We start from the raw sequence: 16,961 nt of genomic DNA, 5'->3' as shown, positions 1-16,961 counted from the left end.
GATTCAACATCAAGTACCACCTTGCACTTGGCTTATAGGCGCACGCCCAAACTATCAAATGAATGCCTAATGCTAGGTAGTGTGGATATCCACTCTTCCTATAGCACAAGGTGCAATTTGGTCGAATATTTTGGACAATTTCATTGAAATTGGTCTAGACAAGTATCAACACATGCTTTGTGAGGGGAAAAAACCCACACACAAGGTCATCATCAAGAAAAATAACATCTTCTGCAGACATTTGGAGAAACCCCCTGGAAAGTATAGGATGAGATCAAGGGCATATCAAACATGTAGATGACTCTTCTTCGCCATGGCTTTTAGTCGAATATTTTATACTGACGAGCATCTCCATGGGGCAAGCAAGGGAGGAATTTCATCAGCATGCCCCACAGAAAGTTCATCAAAAAATAAAAATCTACCCTAGAGACTTGTCAAGAAAAAGTCAGTTCAATGTTTATGGTTCTATGGCTCACAAGTGGTGGGCTACGTCCCAAAATAGGGTGTAGTGAAGGCCATCACCTATATATAAATGTCCCAAAATAGGGTCCCAAAATAGACTTAGAGATTTTTATTAACAGAAGGGAAATTGGTATGGATGTTTACTGATGTACACAGTGTCTCACCCACATTGACGCATGGACTGTAGAGAACAACATCACCATAATAGGCAGCAAAGTCCATTGTGTGGATGCCAAGTAGAAGCTATGTGAGCTTCTTCTTGCCCTTTTTTCAAGTCAAAGGATATCATAGGTGGTGCAAACCTGGCAAGGATTGTTCTATAACTCAAGTATGAGAATGACATTGATTCAAAGCTCTTTTCCATCACCTATGTATAATGCATCACCTATATATAAGTTCTTTTGCTCTTTTGCATTGAAGTTCATTAATCTGCCCTTTATTGTGGAGATCCCTATACCATGCATAACCCAAATTCTCAAACTTGTTGTCCATGTTGAAATTAACATTATTCATTGTTTGGAACAGTTTCTTACAAAAAAGGTACTAACACACCAATAGACGACACAGACAAACCAACCGAAGGAATATATGAGTAACCCATGGACAGCAGTACTTGTGCAACCTTACGCCTTTGAGAGTCACCATTTTCAGGTGAGAGACATTGTCAATGCAATTCTAGGCTCCGCACAAGTAGGGTTTGACAATCTTGGCTGGGTCCCAACTTTTAGCAAGGACATAAACCTCATCTAAATTTCGGTCCAGTTCTGGTCCGGTTCTGTTCCAGTCATATTGAATATTTAATTGCAAAGTCAAAGAAGAAAAGTAAAAATGGCATGGAAGAAGAAGAAAAAAGTAGAAAAAAGTAGAAAAAAGAAGAAAAGTAAAAAATGGCATGGAAGAAAAAAGAAAAAAGAATAAAGTAATAAGGAAAGAAGAATAATAAATACAAAGAGAATAAGGAAAGAATAATAAAGAGAAGAAAAATGGAAGAATAAGAAAGGAAGAATAAAATAAAAAAACAATGAAGTAAAACAAAATAAGAAAGAAAATAGAAGAATATGTAAAGAAGAAGAAATGAAGATGAAAAGATTAATAAATGTGGAAGGGAAGAACATAAAAATAAGACAAGAAAAAGAAAATGAAGAGTAAAAGAGGAAGAAAATAAGGGGGGCTGAGCGTGACCCGAAGGGGGATGATGCCCAAGGGAAAGGAGGGGGGAGTGGGGGTTGACCAAAATTATGTCGTAGTCCAGTTTGACCCTCGAACTGGATCCGCACTGACCAGCCGGTCCAAACTGATATGGTGGGCTGACGGTCCCAAATTGGTCTGATGATCGGTCCCTGGCCCACTAAATTTCCCAAAGGAACCCCCAAAAATAAATTAAAAATACTAATTTAAGTGCTAGAAAGCTCTCCAAAAATACCTTTAACTTGTGGAGAGTAGAAGTAGAATGAGATAGCATAATATTCCCAACAGAAGGGACGCGTCCCGTCCCGTCCCGTGGGCCAGCGGCGCCCTATTTGAACGGGCTTCAGATGGCGCGTTTGTGGTTTTGGCGGGAAAAAGTGATTCACATTATCGTGTTTCGGATATCTTCTTGAATCCGTTAGATTAAACAATCTTTTTTCGCAATAAAGAAAACGGAAAATTAGAAATAAACGACCTAAAGACTAGTAGTCTGAATCTTAATAAATTCCTTTTTCTTAGAAAACGAGGAAAAATAATCTAAATACGGACTTCAGCTCTCGGGTCCGAAAGTCCAAAGTTTAGTAATATTTCGGGTCCGTGTCTTTCTTCTTCCTGTTCTTCGCTTGCAAGAGCGGAGATGGCGAGGACGAAGCACATCGCGTTCGGGCCGAAGCGCAGACGAACATATCGAGGACAATCGCCGCATCAAACGCCGAAGCAGGCTAAACCGAACAAGAGAGGTACATTCATGTTCTGTATTCCTTCTTTTGGTTGAGCAGATTCCGTGATTTCGTCCTGCGCATGACCTAGATTGTCCAAAATCGTGCTTGATTTCTAGGCGAGAAGAGCTCCAGTGCCCCGGCAGACTCCTCGAGTACTCAAAGGGTAATCTCGGTTCTTTTCGGGATTTAAAATCGCCTGCTTTCTTTGCGCCTCTGGATTAGTGTGTTAATCTCTTAGAATGATGCTGGCAGAAGGGTAGAGATTGGGCCTCCTCCTCTCATACGACGCCTGGTCAGTTTCAATGATTTTAGTTTTGCAGTTTTCTTATTCTCCTTGATTTGTAGATGATGCTGAGATTCTGTCGTTTGATAGGCGGAAGTGCGAGGAAGCCGCATAGGTTTAGACCAGGCACAGTGGCGCTTCGAGAGATTAGAAAGTTTCAGAAAAGTTGCTCGCTTCTTGTTCCGGCTGCCCCGTTCATCAGAACCGTGAGATTTATCTGTTCTTATTGCCATGTGTTACATTTGCATGACTTTTCCACAATCCTGAAGAACATTTCTGGTATGATTTCAGGTTAGAGAAATCACTGGTTACTACAGTAAAGAAGTTTGTCGGTGGACGCCTGAAGCACTCATTGCAATTCAAGAGGTAATGAAGATCACCCATTTATTTACTGACCCGTTTTGCTTTGCCTCGTTTTATCTTTAGTTCAATTTCATTGAAATGAAAAATCGTTGCGCCTACCTTCTGGGTCTTCTACCAATTTACCGTTTTTCTTGTTTCTTGAATTTTGTCTGCTTTAGTAGAATATCTTGCTGCTATGTCTGGTAGAATACGAGATCTCAGTGTACTACAATATTTCAATTTCTTCAGTCATCCGGCTTATTGAACTTATTTTCTATTGATCCAACATACAAACTGAGGAGCGTTATCGCTGGATTCACATAATAGATGAGTCTGTGTACATGAACAATATATTCACTGATGTTTTAACTTTTAAGAACTATCTGTCCTCTTTTTTCCCCTTTCAAGAACGACATATAATAAGAGTAGGCCACACTTCCGTGGAGATTTTAAGGAGGCAGATTTTTCTTTCCAGGTTGAGTTCACAGTGAGATATGAAGTGAATTATTTTTTGTGGCTGCATTAGCACTGGGGCTTTCCTTCGACTAATATAGTAATTTCCGGAAAAAAATCTATTTTGGGTGCATTTTGGATCATAACTTGTCGGATATCTGTGAAACCAGGTAAATTGCCACAATTTACCTGTCAAAATGAGGACGCTACATTTGTTTAGGGAGAGTGACGTTTCATGTTTGGGATATCATATTGAACTGTATCTGGGAAGCATGTTTACTATCGTGAGTGAGACATAAAACTGATATGTTCCTCGCAGGATGTATTGTGTTTGACGTAATTCCAATAATGGAAACCTCAGTTGGATAGAGATGACAGATCAATAGGGAGATGAAAGAAAGAGTTTCCAGGAATGGAGAGGAGAACCAGAATGGTCAGGGAAGAGGCTGAAGGGAGGAGGTAGGGATCGACCAGAGAGAGCCACCTGAAGACATGGTGAAGAAGAGACTGTCACGAGACTGTCACGAGGAGGATCGTAGGGGAAGGAATGGGGTGTGGACTTGGAGGGGAGAAAGGACAAGAACAGCTACTAGAAGAATACTCTCTGTCTGCCCTCGTAAATTGAGGGCTGTGCTATTTAAAGGAAACATGGGAAGGGAAAGACATAGATGCCCTTAATGGCCAAAAGATGAGACTGCCCTATATAGTTCGGGATCGTCCCAGACGTGGAAAATAGACGAGACGGGACGAATTTTGTCCTGTCCGATGTCCGGATTCAGTGTAGGAACAAAGGACTGGACAAATTTTCGTCCGATGGTACAAAAACTGTCCCGTCCAGTTCTCCCGGGATGAATTTTGTCCCGTCTGGGGAAAAAACCGTCCTGTCCCTCGTCCCGGACGAAAAAAAACCATTTGATATTTTTAGTATATTAATATAGATTTTTCCAAGTTTTTTAGGGAAATATGGAGAGAGAATTCAAATGGACATATATACAATTATTTCTGAACAGCGTCAGTTTGCACGCACAAAAAAATACAGGGACTTTGATGCAAATTGTTATAGCGAGGCCACGTGGCTACATCTCAACCGTCGGATGTGAATCCGGCGGTTTTTTGTCCACATTCGTCCGTCCATCGTCCAAGACCTCCGGACGGACAGTTTTTTCGTCCCGTCCAAGAGTATGGACGAAATTTTGGGACAAAAACCGTCCCATCCGGTGGTCCCCAAGGCAAATTTTCGTCCCAAATTTCGTCCATACCCTCGGACGGACGATTTTTTTGTCCCGGGACAAAAAATTGTCTTGTCCGCATCCCTGAACTATACTGCCCAGGAGGGTCAGAGATCATATCATTAACTTTCTGACCTCTCTTCATCCTTTGATGTTGTTGGTTCGGAGATATTTGATCCAGTTGCGAGCTCGAGTTAGCTACCCTCATTAGGTGAATCCAGTCAAATTCATTTTTCAGATGATTTCGACCATCACTAACGGTGGCAGACAAATGACTGAGCCATGAAAATTATTCCTAAATCTATGATGATTTGTAGCTGGTAGGGTGTAGAGAAACAACGGTGCCTCTTGAGAAAACCGTCTTTCTTTGAGAATCATTATATTGCTCATGAACATCATAACCTTTTTGTAGAAAAAAGGGAAAATAATGCGTTTCACAGCTATTGGTGTTCATAAAATATTTTCCTGATTATAAATCGTTATCTCGAATCTTTTCTTCCACTATGCTATCAGTTCACGTATATCTCTCCTAAAACAATGTATGTTCATTCCAGGCCGCAGAAGACTTCATAGTCCATCTATTCGAGGACGCAAATCTCTGTGCAATCCACGCGAAGCGCGTTACGCTCAGTAAGTCAAAAGAATTATCCACAACGTGATTCAATTTAATCGATTACCTATCGCTTACAAGATCTTTCTCAACATTTATCCATTCATCTGAAACTAAATTGCTGTCGTCCGCGTTGACTAAGATGCTTCAACTTTCCGGCGCTGCTATCGCAGTGCAGAAGGATTTGCAACTGGCGAGAAGAATAGGCGGCGGCAGGCATTTCTGAGATGGACTTTGGTGGTATCTGCCGCCACCGCTGCCGACGTCGTCTCCGGTATGGTTGCCGTGGCGCTGCCCATTTTTTTTTCTCATTGTCTGTCCGACTTTAACGCTATTCTGTGTTCCACTTTGTATGATAATTCGCTTCTCAAAAGTCTTTCAACGAAGTCAGCCAGCCCGACCCATTTGAGTTGATGAGAGTGATTTCCATCGTCGTAATATTATCATTGCCAAAGTCGGTCATAACATCATTAAACTTGACTTGATCCATCCGTTGGGTGAGCTACATCAGGCTGTCTCCTGATTATCTCCGGCTGCTGTCGTATTCTCCGTTTGCTGGGTGGAATTTACTGCAAACGTATATTTTAACTTCTGACAGATTTTTAAGTCATGAAAAGGAAAAAGACTCCAGAAGTATTCGAAGTGCTTACACAGTTGAAACTGGTCGTTAATGTACGTTATTGATCTCACCAGAGCTTCCAACGTGTCTCTGGTAACCCGAAACTTCAAATCGACTTCATCCGGCGGATGAGTTGAATATTGCAGCTTAAACACATTACAGGCAAAAATATTTTCAGGGTTAATTTATGTCTATATGCTGTCTTCAAAAAGAAAATTTCTATGTGTTGAAAGATATAATTAAGTACTCAGTACCTTCATGAAGACAACAGCAGCTCGTTCAGATGGCCCTGAATTTGGATTCTCAATGGTCCAGGTCATTGACTTGAGAAGAGGAAGATTACCCTGAAAAACCATGAGAGGGAGATTTATGCATTCATATCGGTACTCGGTAAGAGATTTTGGAACAAATAGAAGAAAAGAAGTCAATATTTTCCTGAATAACATACAGTGAAGTTCCAAATAAACTGAGGTTTAAATGGATCACACATGAGAAGCGTGTCAAGCTAGTTACATGATGATTGAAAACAAATGAAGTGCATTGCCTACCCTGATGTTTGGAAAGTTGAGCTCTGGGCCTGGAGATAGTGCAAGAGAATCATCGCCTTTGTTATGATAAGATGTGGAGTCATCTCTTCTGGGCCATAGAGGGGCTGAGCTGGTTTTAATCTGATTTGGAACCCTACTTTCCTACAACAAATGTTTGAAGAAAAAGAATATTGCAAGTTTACCACAAGAACTTGAAGGAAAAGAAAGCAAATGAGTTGCCAAATTCGAACTTAATGTTTCTTCTTTTGATGAAAATGGTTTTATTCGAAATCAAAACAATCTGATGTGACAAAAGAAAAGCTCTAGGAAGCTAGTTAATCGATGAGTTCGAATGCAGAGAAAATGACAAAGCAAAATTCTCTAAGACTATAATTAAGCATATTTTATCTAAGTAAGCAGTCAGAAATGTTTAGCACCAATTGATCATGAAGGAAGATGGTACCAAAACTCTCGGTTCTTGCTCTCCCCATTCACTCCGATGGCTTTTCAAGATCGCCAAAAAGGTTTCCTGAAGATTTGGTTGAAGGTCACGAGGAAAGAGCTTCCGGATTTCATCATCAGTGAAGTCTTGTTGGCGAGACTTTCTCATCATCGACCGGAGACAGACCAGTACCTTCCACCGGATATTTAAAAAAAAAAAATTTGAGGTAAATCACCTGAATAACACTACCAGAAGCAGAAGTTTCTAGGGTTTGTGAATAAAATCTTCCAGTTTCACACGTTGTGAGCACAGATACACAAAAAAGTGCTCAGCTAAATCGAATTTCTCAAATTTCTCGCAGAAACCTCGCGGAACCTCAAAATCATGAAAGCGGTTCGCCGGAAGCTTACAGGATCGAGCTCCCGGAGAGATCCAAGAACAAGACGAGTCTGGAGATCGCGCTTCTGAAGTTGACTGAGTCCCGTGCTGCGGGTGTTCCAGAGCGTCTCAAGAACATGAACGAGATCCTCGCAAGCGATCGTAGCGGGGATCTTCAGCAAGTGATGGTTGACGTCGGCTGCGGTGTCGTCCATTTCCTTGAACTGAGATCGCAGCGCCCCTTCTCCCGCGTCCGCTAAAGCTTTCATTCAAATCAGGTGAATATTATTGATGACGATGATGACGGGACGGTAGAGTTGACCTGTCGTCATCCCGCTATCGGATACTCACTGGTGGGCCGGGTCGCGTTATCGGATACTGGCTAGGGGGTATCTGTTCCGATATCAGATTATCCCAAATCCGATATCGCACTATTAAGAATTTTTTTAAGGTGGAGGCCATATTACAGTGGATTATTAAGAATTATTAAGAATTTTTTTAAGCAGTGGGCACCCAGGTAAACTGGCGAATTATAGAAAGACAAGCCTGGCTCATCATGTTTAGATGCTACAAAGAGCTGGAGTGACGACATAAGGGAGCTTCAGACACTGGTGACACGTCAATCATTGGTTTCATTCTGCGAGATTTATAAGTTTTTATGCATCTCAATAATTATATATGTTTGTTCTCATGCTTAAAATGATCAAACATAATTTTAGAGCGGTATTCTGTTTTTCAGATTGAATGGCATTTTGAAGGATTTTTCCATCATATTCTTAAAGAAATCAATTTTCTGATGCATAACAATTTTTATGATATTTTTGACATTATATTTGTGGATATATATAGGTTATATTTATATGACTGGATTTTACTTTCTTGTGTTTATTTAAATTTTCTGGTCTTATTTTCCCAACTTGCCATGTGTCGCCGTTATATTCTATTGAATGGCAACCAATCACAACTTTCGCAATGATTCACACAAGTAATCATTGTGAAAATGTGCCATTATGATACCATGAATCTTGATGATATAATGCCAAATGTTCGGCTAAGGCAAGTTAGCTTTTTAACCTGCAAGAGGCAATGATAAATAGAAAAATAAGTGACTAAAATTACAATTAAAAATAATAGTTACTTCAAATGGATTTTTTTAAGTTGAGAAGTTAAGGAAAAGGGTGCACGTACGTTTTGTCGTAGGATTTGTAAAAAAGGGAAACAAGATGTGGTGTCGCAATCTACGTCGCCACATCATCCGATGATTGCAATCTTTTTTTTTTTTTAAAAAGAATGACATGCATCATCATGTCATTTAATAAAATGAAAAAGATATTGATGTGGCATGTGATGACACATCACCACGTCAGACACTCAATTAAATAATCAAAACATAACTTTCATGCAGCATACGTGGTACTCTCGCAGCTGCCGATCATGAAAGATGAGGAGATTATGCAAAGAATTAAAAGATGATGTCGTGTGATTCTCAACCACCAACAAAAAATGAGGAAGTGACAGCGCCACAAACTTAATCAAACAAACGACTAGGATTTCTCCAACTTCAGAGCTTAATCAATCCACAACGCCAATCGAGCTAAATGTTAGGATAGCTTTGTCTTTATCTCAACGTGCTTCCCGTAAACATCATCCTTAAACTTGCTTCCTCTATGTGAGGGCCGATTCAAAACGAGTGGATTTCTGAGTTCCTCCAAGCATGTTCTTTGTATTCTGGGTGTTGGAAAAGAAGAACAAAAAACTGGTGGAGCTAACTTTCACTTGAAAATTATCGTGATCTTGGTAAAACATAAGGATCTATGGTAAGTGGCATCTCCTTACATTTTTTTTCATCATCAGTGTTATCTTAGATCCATCTTGTCATCACATTTTATCATTACATCTCTCAATCTTGTCAATCACTGTATATGTTTCCATATCTTCGTCACCTTAGTTTCACCCCCCTTACATGAATCATTATTTTGATCGCATCTCTACCATCTATTTACCTTCTTATCTCATTGTTGTCACTCCCTTTGCTGCCTCACTCGTTCTAATATCCCTACTATCACTATCTAGTATCTGCTATAATTGTCTTAATCTTTTTCTCGTCTCTCAATGCCATATTTTTATATGTATCCACCTCTATCTACTTAATCACCATTTAAATAAAATTAAATCCTTGATTATTTTTCCATGTGGAGGCGATCTGTACTCATCACTAGCTAGATTTACCTAAGTGCGTGAATGTTTATATTTTTATTGATTAAACTCAAAAGCACTAATGGGGAATTAAAACCCTAATTTTGAGTTTCTAAGACATTGACTATGAGTTATTTGTAATTAACATGTCTTCACATCTATGCAATATGATTCCCATTATGTTCAACTTGGGACAAAACACTTGATACTACCCTATCTCTTGATGTCCATATATCTCATACCAATATCCGGCATACAATATCCAAACTCCGGTATTGAAATCCACCAGCAGCCACAAGGTAGTCTTATATCTCCTACTATCCCATATCCAAAGGAATAAGTAATACCAACATTAGAATAAGATTCCAATCAGATCACAATCACCCAATGCCAACTGTTTGAAGATTATGATTATACATGAGTAATCTGATCAAGATTTTCTAATGATCCCCATGTGATCCAATCCCCATAGTGACCAATCACCATTTAAAACATCATGATCCATTGAATTGTATGTACATGGTTGGAAAATGGTCCTCCTTCCCTTTGTTTTTTTGTCACTACCCTAGGGTCTCATTTAGATATGCGTAGTTTGCGACGGGCAGCTCGAAGAAAATTTTGAGACGTGCATCATGTAACACGCAAAGCAGCCACACTGCACATGCTTTAGTATGGTGCGGTCGTTTATCTATTATTAAAATAATAAATAGACAAAATAACTTCTGCTAAAGACCTCAAATTTCAGAAAGTAGCAACCCAAAATGCCTGATGTATTGAAGTTACCTTTCTCCTTTCTGCCTTTGATACTCAATTGTATTTGATGGGGGACCATCCGGTCAATCGCGCCTCGACCCGTCGCCAGCCACGTCGCAGAGCCCGAGCCGACATGAAGAATCTACAGTTCCACTATCAGATTTGAGAAGCGGCGTCGTCGTCTCGCTTCATATCAAGTGGCTTTATGTAAATTTTCTATTTTTTCGTCATTGTGGATTGTCGGGAGGCCCCTCCTACGTCAGTACCGGGCTCCTGCATGTTTTCTTTATTTAATTCTGCTTAATTGTACTCTTTAGGGGGAGCAAACCATGATGGGCTTCTTCTTCCCCTAAAGAGTCCTTTTAAGGGGAAGCCCAATAGGTTTTCCCTTAAAAGGGGGCCCAATAGGGCCAACCCACAACTACCACTTTCTCTCTATAAGAGGAGAGGAGTGGACGTGGGATAGGAGCTTGGTCATTTTGTGAAAGGAATTCGAGATCTGCATTTTTTATTGGTAGTTATTTTTGTTTCTTTCTTCTCTTCATCGTAGTGTGCGGTCGTCACCGGCCTGGGGCCGCGGGACGCGGCCCCAGGGGCCGCCGTCCCAGTGCACGTCCAGGAGCGCGCGGCCCCTGGGGCCGGCGGCCCCCCGGCGACTCCGTCTCGCGTCCTGCCCTGTGGACGGGACGTGGTGACGCGGCCCTTTATAATATAGAAGCCCTAGAAGGGAGTTTCCGATGACTCTGCAGAACTCGCGGCCCCCCCTTCAGACCACAGTCCACAGGCTACCGTCCAAAGTCCAGACTGGGTTTCCCCCTGCAGACAGCGGAGTGCACTACCCAGCTCTTAGTTGATGAGGTAAAAATCAAGTTTCATTATCTTCTTCTTCTTCTTCTTCTTCTTCTTCCTCTTCTTCTTCCTCTTCTTCTTCCTCTTCTTCCCTCTTCCTCTTCTTTTTCCCTCTTCCTCTTCTTCTTCCCTCTTCCTCTTCCTCTTCCCTCTCCCTCTTCCCTCTTCCTGTTCTTCTTCCCTCTCCCTCTTCCTCTTCTTCCCTCTTCCTCTTCTTCTTCCCTCTTCCGATCTAAATCTTCCGATCAAATTCCTCATAAGAATCTTTTGATTGCAATATTCTTATTGTAATTTTGAATGTTTTGTCTTATCTTGAAGCGCATGCCGGATGACGTGTTTGCTCCCGTCAACAGTTCTCCATTTGGTAGTTAATTGTCTTGTTTTTCTTTTATAGAACTATTGCAGTTATTACACTAAAGACATACATGTGCAATGGATTCGTTTCTTTCTCCATTTGAGAATATAAGCAGGCAAGGCACTTTGCTGGAATGTGTTATTTTCGTGTTTGAACTTTGAATGTGGTCTTTTCTGGAATTTAGGTAGTGGAAGAGGAAGAGGAAGAGGAAGAATAAGAAGAGGAGGATAAAGAGGAGAAGAAGAGAAATTTGGAAGAGGAAGAGGGGGAAGAAGAAGAAAAGGGAGGAGAAGAGGAGGAAGAAGAAGAATGTGTTATTTTCGTGTTTGAACTTTGAATGTGGTCTTTTCTGGAATTTAGGTAGTGGAAGAGGAAGAGGAAGAGGAAGAATAAGAAGAGGAGAAGAAGAGAAATTTGGAAGATGAAGAGGGGGAGGAAGAAGAAAAGGGAGGAGAAGAAGAGGAAGAAGAAGAATGTGTTATTTTCGTGTTTGAACTTTGAATGTGGTCTTCTCTGGAATTTAGGTAGTGGAAGAGGAAGAGGAAGAGGAAGAATAAGAAGCGGAGAAGAAGAGAAATTTGGAAGAGGGGGAAGAAGAAGAGGAAGAAGAAGAATGTGTTATTTTCGTGTTTGAACTTTGAATGTGGTCTTTTCTGGAATTTAGGTAGTGGAAGAGGAAGAGGAAGAGGAAGAATAAGAAGAGGAGAAGAAGAGAAATTTGGAAGAGGAAGAGGGGGAAGAAGAAGAAAAGGGAGGAGAAGAAGAGGAAGAAGGAGAAGAGGAGGGGAAGAGAATTATCTATTTTCTCAAGTAAAAATTCAAAAAAAGTATAAATGAATGAGAAATTGAGAACTCTGGGCCCTAGAGTCTGGGGTGCGGTCGACTGACCAGGGAAGTGGCCCCAGGGCCGGAACGGAGTCCCGTCCAACGTCCCCCTTCACCGCCGGGGCCGGGGCCGTGTCATCCGGGGCCGTGAGCCCCCAGGGCCGGGGCCGGGACCGCGTCCCGTCACGCATCCCAGCCCTCCGCGGGGCCGGGGCCGCGTCCCGTCCGGACGGCCGCACACTGCTTCATCGTGCTTGTGAAAGGAGAATTCATCGAGGGGAAAGAAGACAGGAAATATCGTCTATTCCTGGGTACTGACCATCGCTATATCAAATCAGTACTCACCTGCTGAAGAATCAATCCGTCGCTGTTGTAGGTCTTCATTCAGCTTCGACATTTCAACAAGTCAGGGAGACCTTAGAATTTCCTTCTCCTTTCCCGCCCCTTGAGTGTAGCGGCCGTATTCCTCTTGAAATTTTCAGCAAACAAGGTTGCTTGGGAGGGTGTTTGATCGTGGCTCCAAATTGTTTTCTACACGAACTTAAATTTAGGATCCCGATGCACTTATTACTCATATGTCTTCTTATTGAAAGACCGTACAAGCCAGGGGTGTCTTCTTCATCAGATTTGGTTGTTTTGCGCTCCTTGCATTGACCTTTTTTGACGGATTCTCGTATGCCCGGACCTTTTGAAGACTTGTATCCGGTGAGCAAGATTGAAGATGACAGACGCCACTTATGAAAATATTCTGCTGACATGCCCTGTTTCTTCGGTGACGGGAAACATTTTCATATTTATTTCCAGGCATTATTTCTTCTCGAGGGTGTAGACAAAGGAACTCCCCCCATGGTATTGATGCGAAGTCTTTGACTCCTCATTGAGTGTTCTATCTGCGATCGCCATCACCGGGTTCATCCTTCTGCAAAGTTCAATCCTACCTGCCCTCGACAAGACAACTTGGAGAAGAATTGCCCAACGTAGTTTCTGGATATTGTTGCTGTCCGAATTGTTGGGTTTCCCCTTCATCAATTTCTGCTGAACGTGACCCATCTAGAGTACACGGATTCTAGTCTGCGGGAAAATTGCATTTATCCGCTTGACTGTTCTGCTCAAAACCCACAGGTCACATTCTTCTCCCCTTCTCTCAACGCAGTGCAATTTACTTCCCTCGGTGCCGAATTTGCATGCTTCATTGCTTTGAGTGATATTGAGTACAAGTTAGGATACTTCCTTGACGGTATTGGGTCTGATCGATTACATTGATGGTGCGGACGCTCTTGGATGAGATTCGTTCCCCACTCTTCACCTTTTCGATCTGCTCACATGGGTCATTGGGAGCTTGCTCGTGGCAAAACCCATCACGTATCGTCCAATTGAGTTGCGTCTCAAGTCATCCGATGACTGACATACTTCTCATTATTTATTTTATCAAATTATAAACATTATTCCTCGTCATTAACTTCTCATTTACAGTTTACCCTCTGAACGTAACACGAAGTGTCAAATTCTGCCCGCCATGTTACATCAGTTCTTTCCTCTGTTCCTCTCACTTTTCTTCCTCTTTTCTTCTTCATTTGTTCTCATTTCCTTCCATGTCTCTTATTTTATTCCTCTTCTTCTTCATCATTTTTTATTTTTATTTTTTATTTTTATTTTTTTATTTTTTTTTATTTTATTTTATTATCAACTACTTCATTTTTGTTTGTTGCTTGTTCTTTTATTCAAGCCTCTCTATTGTTTTCTTCATTTATCCTTTCTTCGTATTTCCTTCCTTTTTCTTCTTCATTTTCCTTTTTTCTTCTCCTATCCCACATCTTTTTCTCTTCTAGTACCTTCTCTTTCTTCTTCTTTTCCCCCCTTTTATACCTCTTTTATTCTTCTTCTCTTCCCCCTCTTCTCATCTTTTCTTCTTCTTTTTTTCACTCTTCTTTACCTATTTCCCTCATAGTTTTTTTATTATCTTCCCCCTTTTCTCCTTCTCTACCTATTTTATTCTTTTTTTTCTTCCTCATCTTCCTACTTTATTTTTCTCTTTAATGTGATTTTTCCCCTGAATTTTCTTATTTTTCCTTTTATTTTCTCTTGGTTTCATTCTCTTTTATTCTTCTCTTCCCCCCCTCACTCTCCGCCCCTTCTACTAGCATGAACCTCTAGTAACAAAGCGCTGTAAGACGGCAGGTTTTCTTTGTTTGCAGAACCGAATGTTCAGCATTCAATGCATTCAGGCGCGACGAGCAGAAGGGGCGAACCAGAATTATTGGGTAGTAAAAATATAATATAAGATAGAAAGAGATAAGGAAAGAGGTGAAATATGTGTACCCTATCCCTCTTAGCCCTTATATACTAACTCCAAAATTTTTGGGGATAGGATTAGTTGATGAACAGCATGGATCCACATGCCTTATTGCACATATTTGGAAATGGATTTTCTAAATTCAAATTTTGGACTAGTTCCATAAGTCTTGCCTTAAATGGGATCCAAAATTGACTTCTTGTTTTATGTCTCTTTTGTGTTCTAGGAAATGGCTTTAGTTTCTTGTTCTGTCCACTTGCATTCCACCTTATATTTTGGATACCAGAGTGGTGTTAGAAATAATAAATCACATATCAATAAATGTCTTCCAAGAATTTTTGTTTACTATCTTTTCTCACGTTTCTCCCTATCTTTTGTCATTGATTGAGGACTTCTGCTTTAAAGTTTCTGCTTCTCTTATGGGAGTGATTGAGAGCTAACGGGGTGGATCAAGACATGTCCATACTCCTTTAATTTCCCCTTTGAAAGCCAACAGCTACATTTGATCCTCTTAATTCCATTTTCTCAATAAGTTGGCTCTGCTGAATTTTATACCTCATTGAAAGTTGTCCCCTTTATGTAAATTTTCTACACACATGAAACTATACAGTATTTATCAGTAATCAAATCGCCTAACTTCAGAGAATTCAAATTAGGTCACCTAAAAATGTCCATAATTTTTAGAAACTAAACTTTATAAGGGGCGTAGGATTTTTTAGCGAATCAATGTAATAATAGGACAAATCCAATTTTAATCATTCTAATATCAAATAAAGTATATATAGAAACAATAGAGAACATATCGTATGTAATGCATGATTAGGCCATGGCAGGTGTATGATAGATAGTGTAATCAGATGGATCAATCTATGGATCTAAACAAATATATTGGTGAGAATAAGAAGAGTATGTAACTGAAAGGAACTCACCTTACACCCTTATATTACCTAGGATCAAGGAGATTTGTGGCATTGGGATGAGATCATGTACTTATCTTTTATCTTCAAACTTCAATCAATGATTTTCACCAAGGAGCTTTCTGGATCTCAAAATAAATTTCTTTTACTTGTTATAGCAATGTGTGAAAAAATGAAAGATGTTCTTACAAAGATACGTAGTTTATTATTATATCAAAGGTATGGATGAGTATATAAGGGAGATACAAAGCTTCCCTCAATTTTTTGCTGAAATCTTTGACATAATTTTTATATAATTGTATAGTTTTTACGCTTTATATTTTTATTTTTCTCATTCATTGATCTATAAAACAAAATATGATCACCCTTGACTTCATCCACCAAGGTCCATAGCTCTTATGAGTGTGACCCTCTAGGCTCATATATCAATCCAGATAATAATTTAATGACCTAATAATATTTTTGGTCAACCTTATTAATTAACTATATCAGCATATAAACTAATTAATCAAGGATAAATTTAACCTAATCAATAGATTAAGTTTCCTGCATGTGGGGTGCTAAGCTTTACCTTTTGAAATTGAATAGACAAGTCTTGATATATGAAACATTTATTGACTTTGGGTATCTTATATGTATAATCCTTTGTCCATCAGAGACATTTAAATGAGTTGGGCCATATTTGATCATCAAAACCTAATTCATCATTTATGTTAGTATTCATTTGTAATGGTGGATCATTTGTGAATATCTGTTTTCACTACCCCGGCCAAGGATTTTATGCATCTTTTTCCACAATTTAATCTCGTCATACACCTAAGGCAAATGATCTCATCTTGACCACTCAATTCAAGTCATAAACTTATTAAAATATTTGAACCAAGATATGATTGAATACAATGATTACAAACTCGTACATTTTAGTAAAGACATAGCCATCTATCCATGTGGTGTTTTGATGTCTCATGTCAATATGACTCAGGAATGCATATGGATTAATTTAGTGAATTCTTTTCTCAAAGTCCACCCACCATTTTTCCTTAGTATTTTTACACCATTAGCCGTAGAATAAATCATATCCATCATATAATTATAACCAAATAGTGTTATCCCATCAAATATTTTTATAGGCAATTGATCTTTGCATTATGATCTCCTCATAATTCACTCAATCCTTGCATGTATACAAAGACTTCATGTAAATATAACAAATTAATAATAATTATCATCCCTTAATGCAGAATGATAATAATATCATCCCTAAGGTTCTCATCAAGCTCATAATTGTTAGCCATATTTCTCATGTCGAGACATTGATTCCTCCACACAACAATTTTCTTCTCGTATCGATGAATTAGAAGAGATGTCAACTGGCAAACATATATGGAAACAACAATTAGTGGATATTGGTATTGTAACTGCACAACAAAAGAATTGGGGATTCAGTGGTGTAATGTTAAGAGGCAGTGCGACATGAAGACATTGAAAGCAATATGGGGGAAGTTCCCTTCAAGCAAC

The 16,961-nt window shown here is 39.8% G+C and overlaps 2 protein-coding genes across 5 annotated transcripts; one reads left to right on the top strand and one right to left on the bottom strand.

Moving 5' to 3' along the window:
* The first annotated feature begins 2,228 nt into the window (after positions 1 to 2,228).
* LOC144708465 (histone H3-like) lies at positions 2,229 to 5,703 on the top strand. Of its 3 annotated transcripts, none has more exons than XM_078581826.1 (7): positions 2,229 to 2,390; positions 2,489 to 2,535; positions 2,628 to 2,664; positions 2,746 to 2,861; positions 2,947 to 3,021; positions 5,234 to 5,309; positions 5,432 to 5,703. In XM_078581826.1, exons 1-7 carry the CDS (start codon positions 2,288 to 2,290, stop codon positions 5,701 to 5,703), a joined length of 726 nt encoding a protein of 241 aa, XP_078437952.1. In that variant the 5' UTR covers positions 2,229 to 2,287. The 3 variants fall into 3 exon arrangements, with proteins under 3 accessions (XP_078437952.1, XP_078437943.1, XP_078437960.1); XM_078581817.1 differs by having other exon boundaries at positions 2,625 to 2,664; XM_078581834.1 differs by having other exon boundaries at positions 2,625 to 2,664; positions 5,463 to 5,675.
* On the bottom strand, positions 5,324 to 7,622 carry LOC144708457 (uncharacterized). Of its 2 annotated transcripts, XM_078581792.1 has the most exons (6): positions 7,288 to 7,590; positions 6,899 to 7,069; positions 6,457 to 6,597; positions 6,163 to 6,252; positions 5,940 to 6,054; positions 5,324 to 5,858 (listed from the first exon to the last, which is right to left on the bottom strand). In XM_078581792.1, the coding sequence occupies exons 1-6, from the start codon at positions 7,522 to 7,524 to the stop codon at positions 5,797 to 5,799; spliced, it is 816 nt and encodes a 271-aa protein (XP_078437918.1). In that variant the 5' UTR covers positions 7,525 to 7,590; the 3' UTR covers positions 5,324 to 5,796. The 2 variants fall into 2 exon arrangements, with proteins under 2 accessions (XP_078437918.1, XP_078437928.1); XM_078581802.1 differs by lacking the exon at positions 6,899 to 7,069 and having other exon boundaries at positions 7,288 to 7,622.
* Positions 7,623 to 16,961: the final 9,339 nt, after the last annotated feature.

The sequence above is a fragment of the Wolffia australiana genome, chromosome 1 (assembly GCF_029677425.1).
Source record: "Wolffia australiana isolate 7733 chromosome 1, ASM2967742v1".
Lineage (NCBI taxonomy): Eukaryota > Viridiplantae > Streptophyta > Magnoliopsida > Alismatales > Araceae > Wolffia > Wolffia australiana.
This window is presented reverse-complemented; position numbering and strand designations above follow the sequence as displayed.

Excerpts from the sequence above, each read along its gene's own strand:
- LOC144708465 (XM_078581817.1), top strand. The coding sequence starts at position 2,288 with ATGGCGAGGACGAAGCACATCGCGTTCGGGCCGAAGCGCAGACGAACA. Across the intron at positions 2,862-2,946 it reads CTGCCCCGTTCATCAGAACC|GTTAGAGAAATCACTGGTTA; the intron begins GTGAGATTTATC and ends GTATGATTTCAG. Across the intron at positions 5,310-5,431 it reads CGCGAAGCGCGTTACGCTCA|ATGCTTCAACTTTCCGGCGC; the intron begins GTAAGTCAAAAG and ends GCGTTGACTAAG.
- LOC144708457 (XM_078581792.1), bottom strand. The coding sequence starts at position 7,524 with ATGAAAGCTTTAGCGGACGCGGGAGAAGGGGCGCTGCGATCTCAGTTC. Across the intron at positions 6,598-6,898 it reads AGCAAGAACCGAGAGTTTTG|GAAAGTAGGGTTCCAAATCA; the intron begins GTACCATCTTCC and ends CATTTGTTGTAG. Across the intron at positions 6,055-6,162 it reads CTGCTGTTGTCTTCATGAAG|CTGCAATATTCAACTCATCC; the intron begins GTACTGAGTACT and ends AATGTGTTTAAG.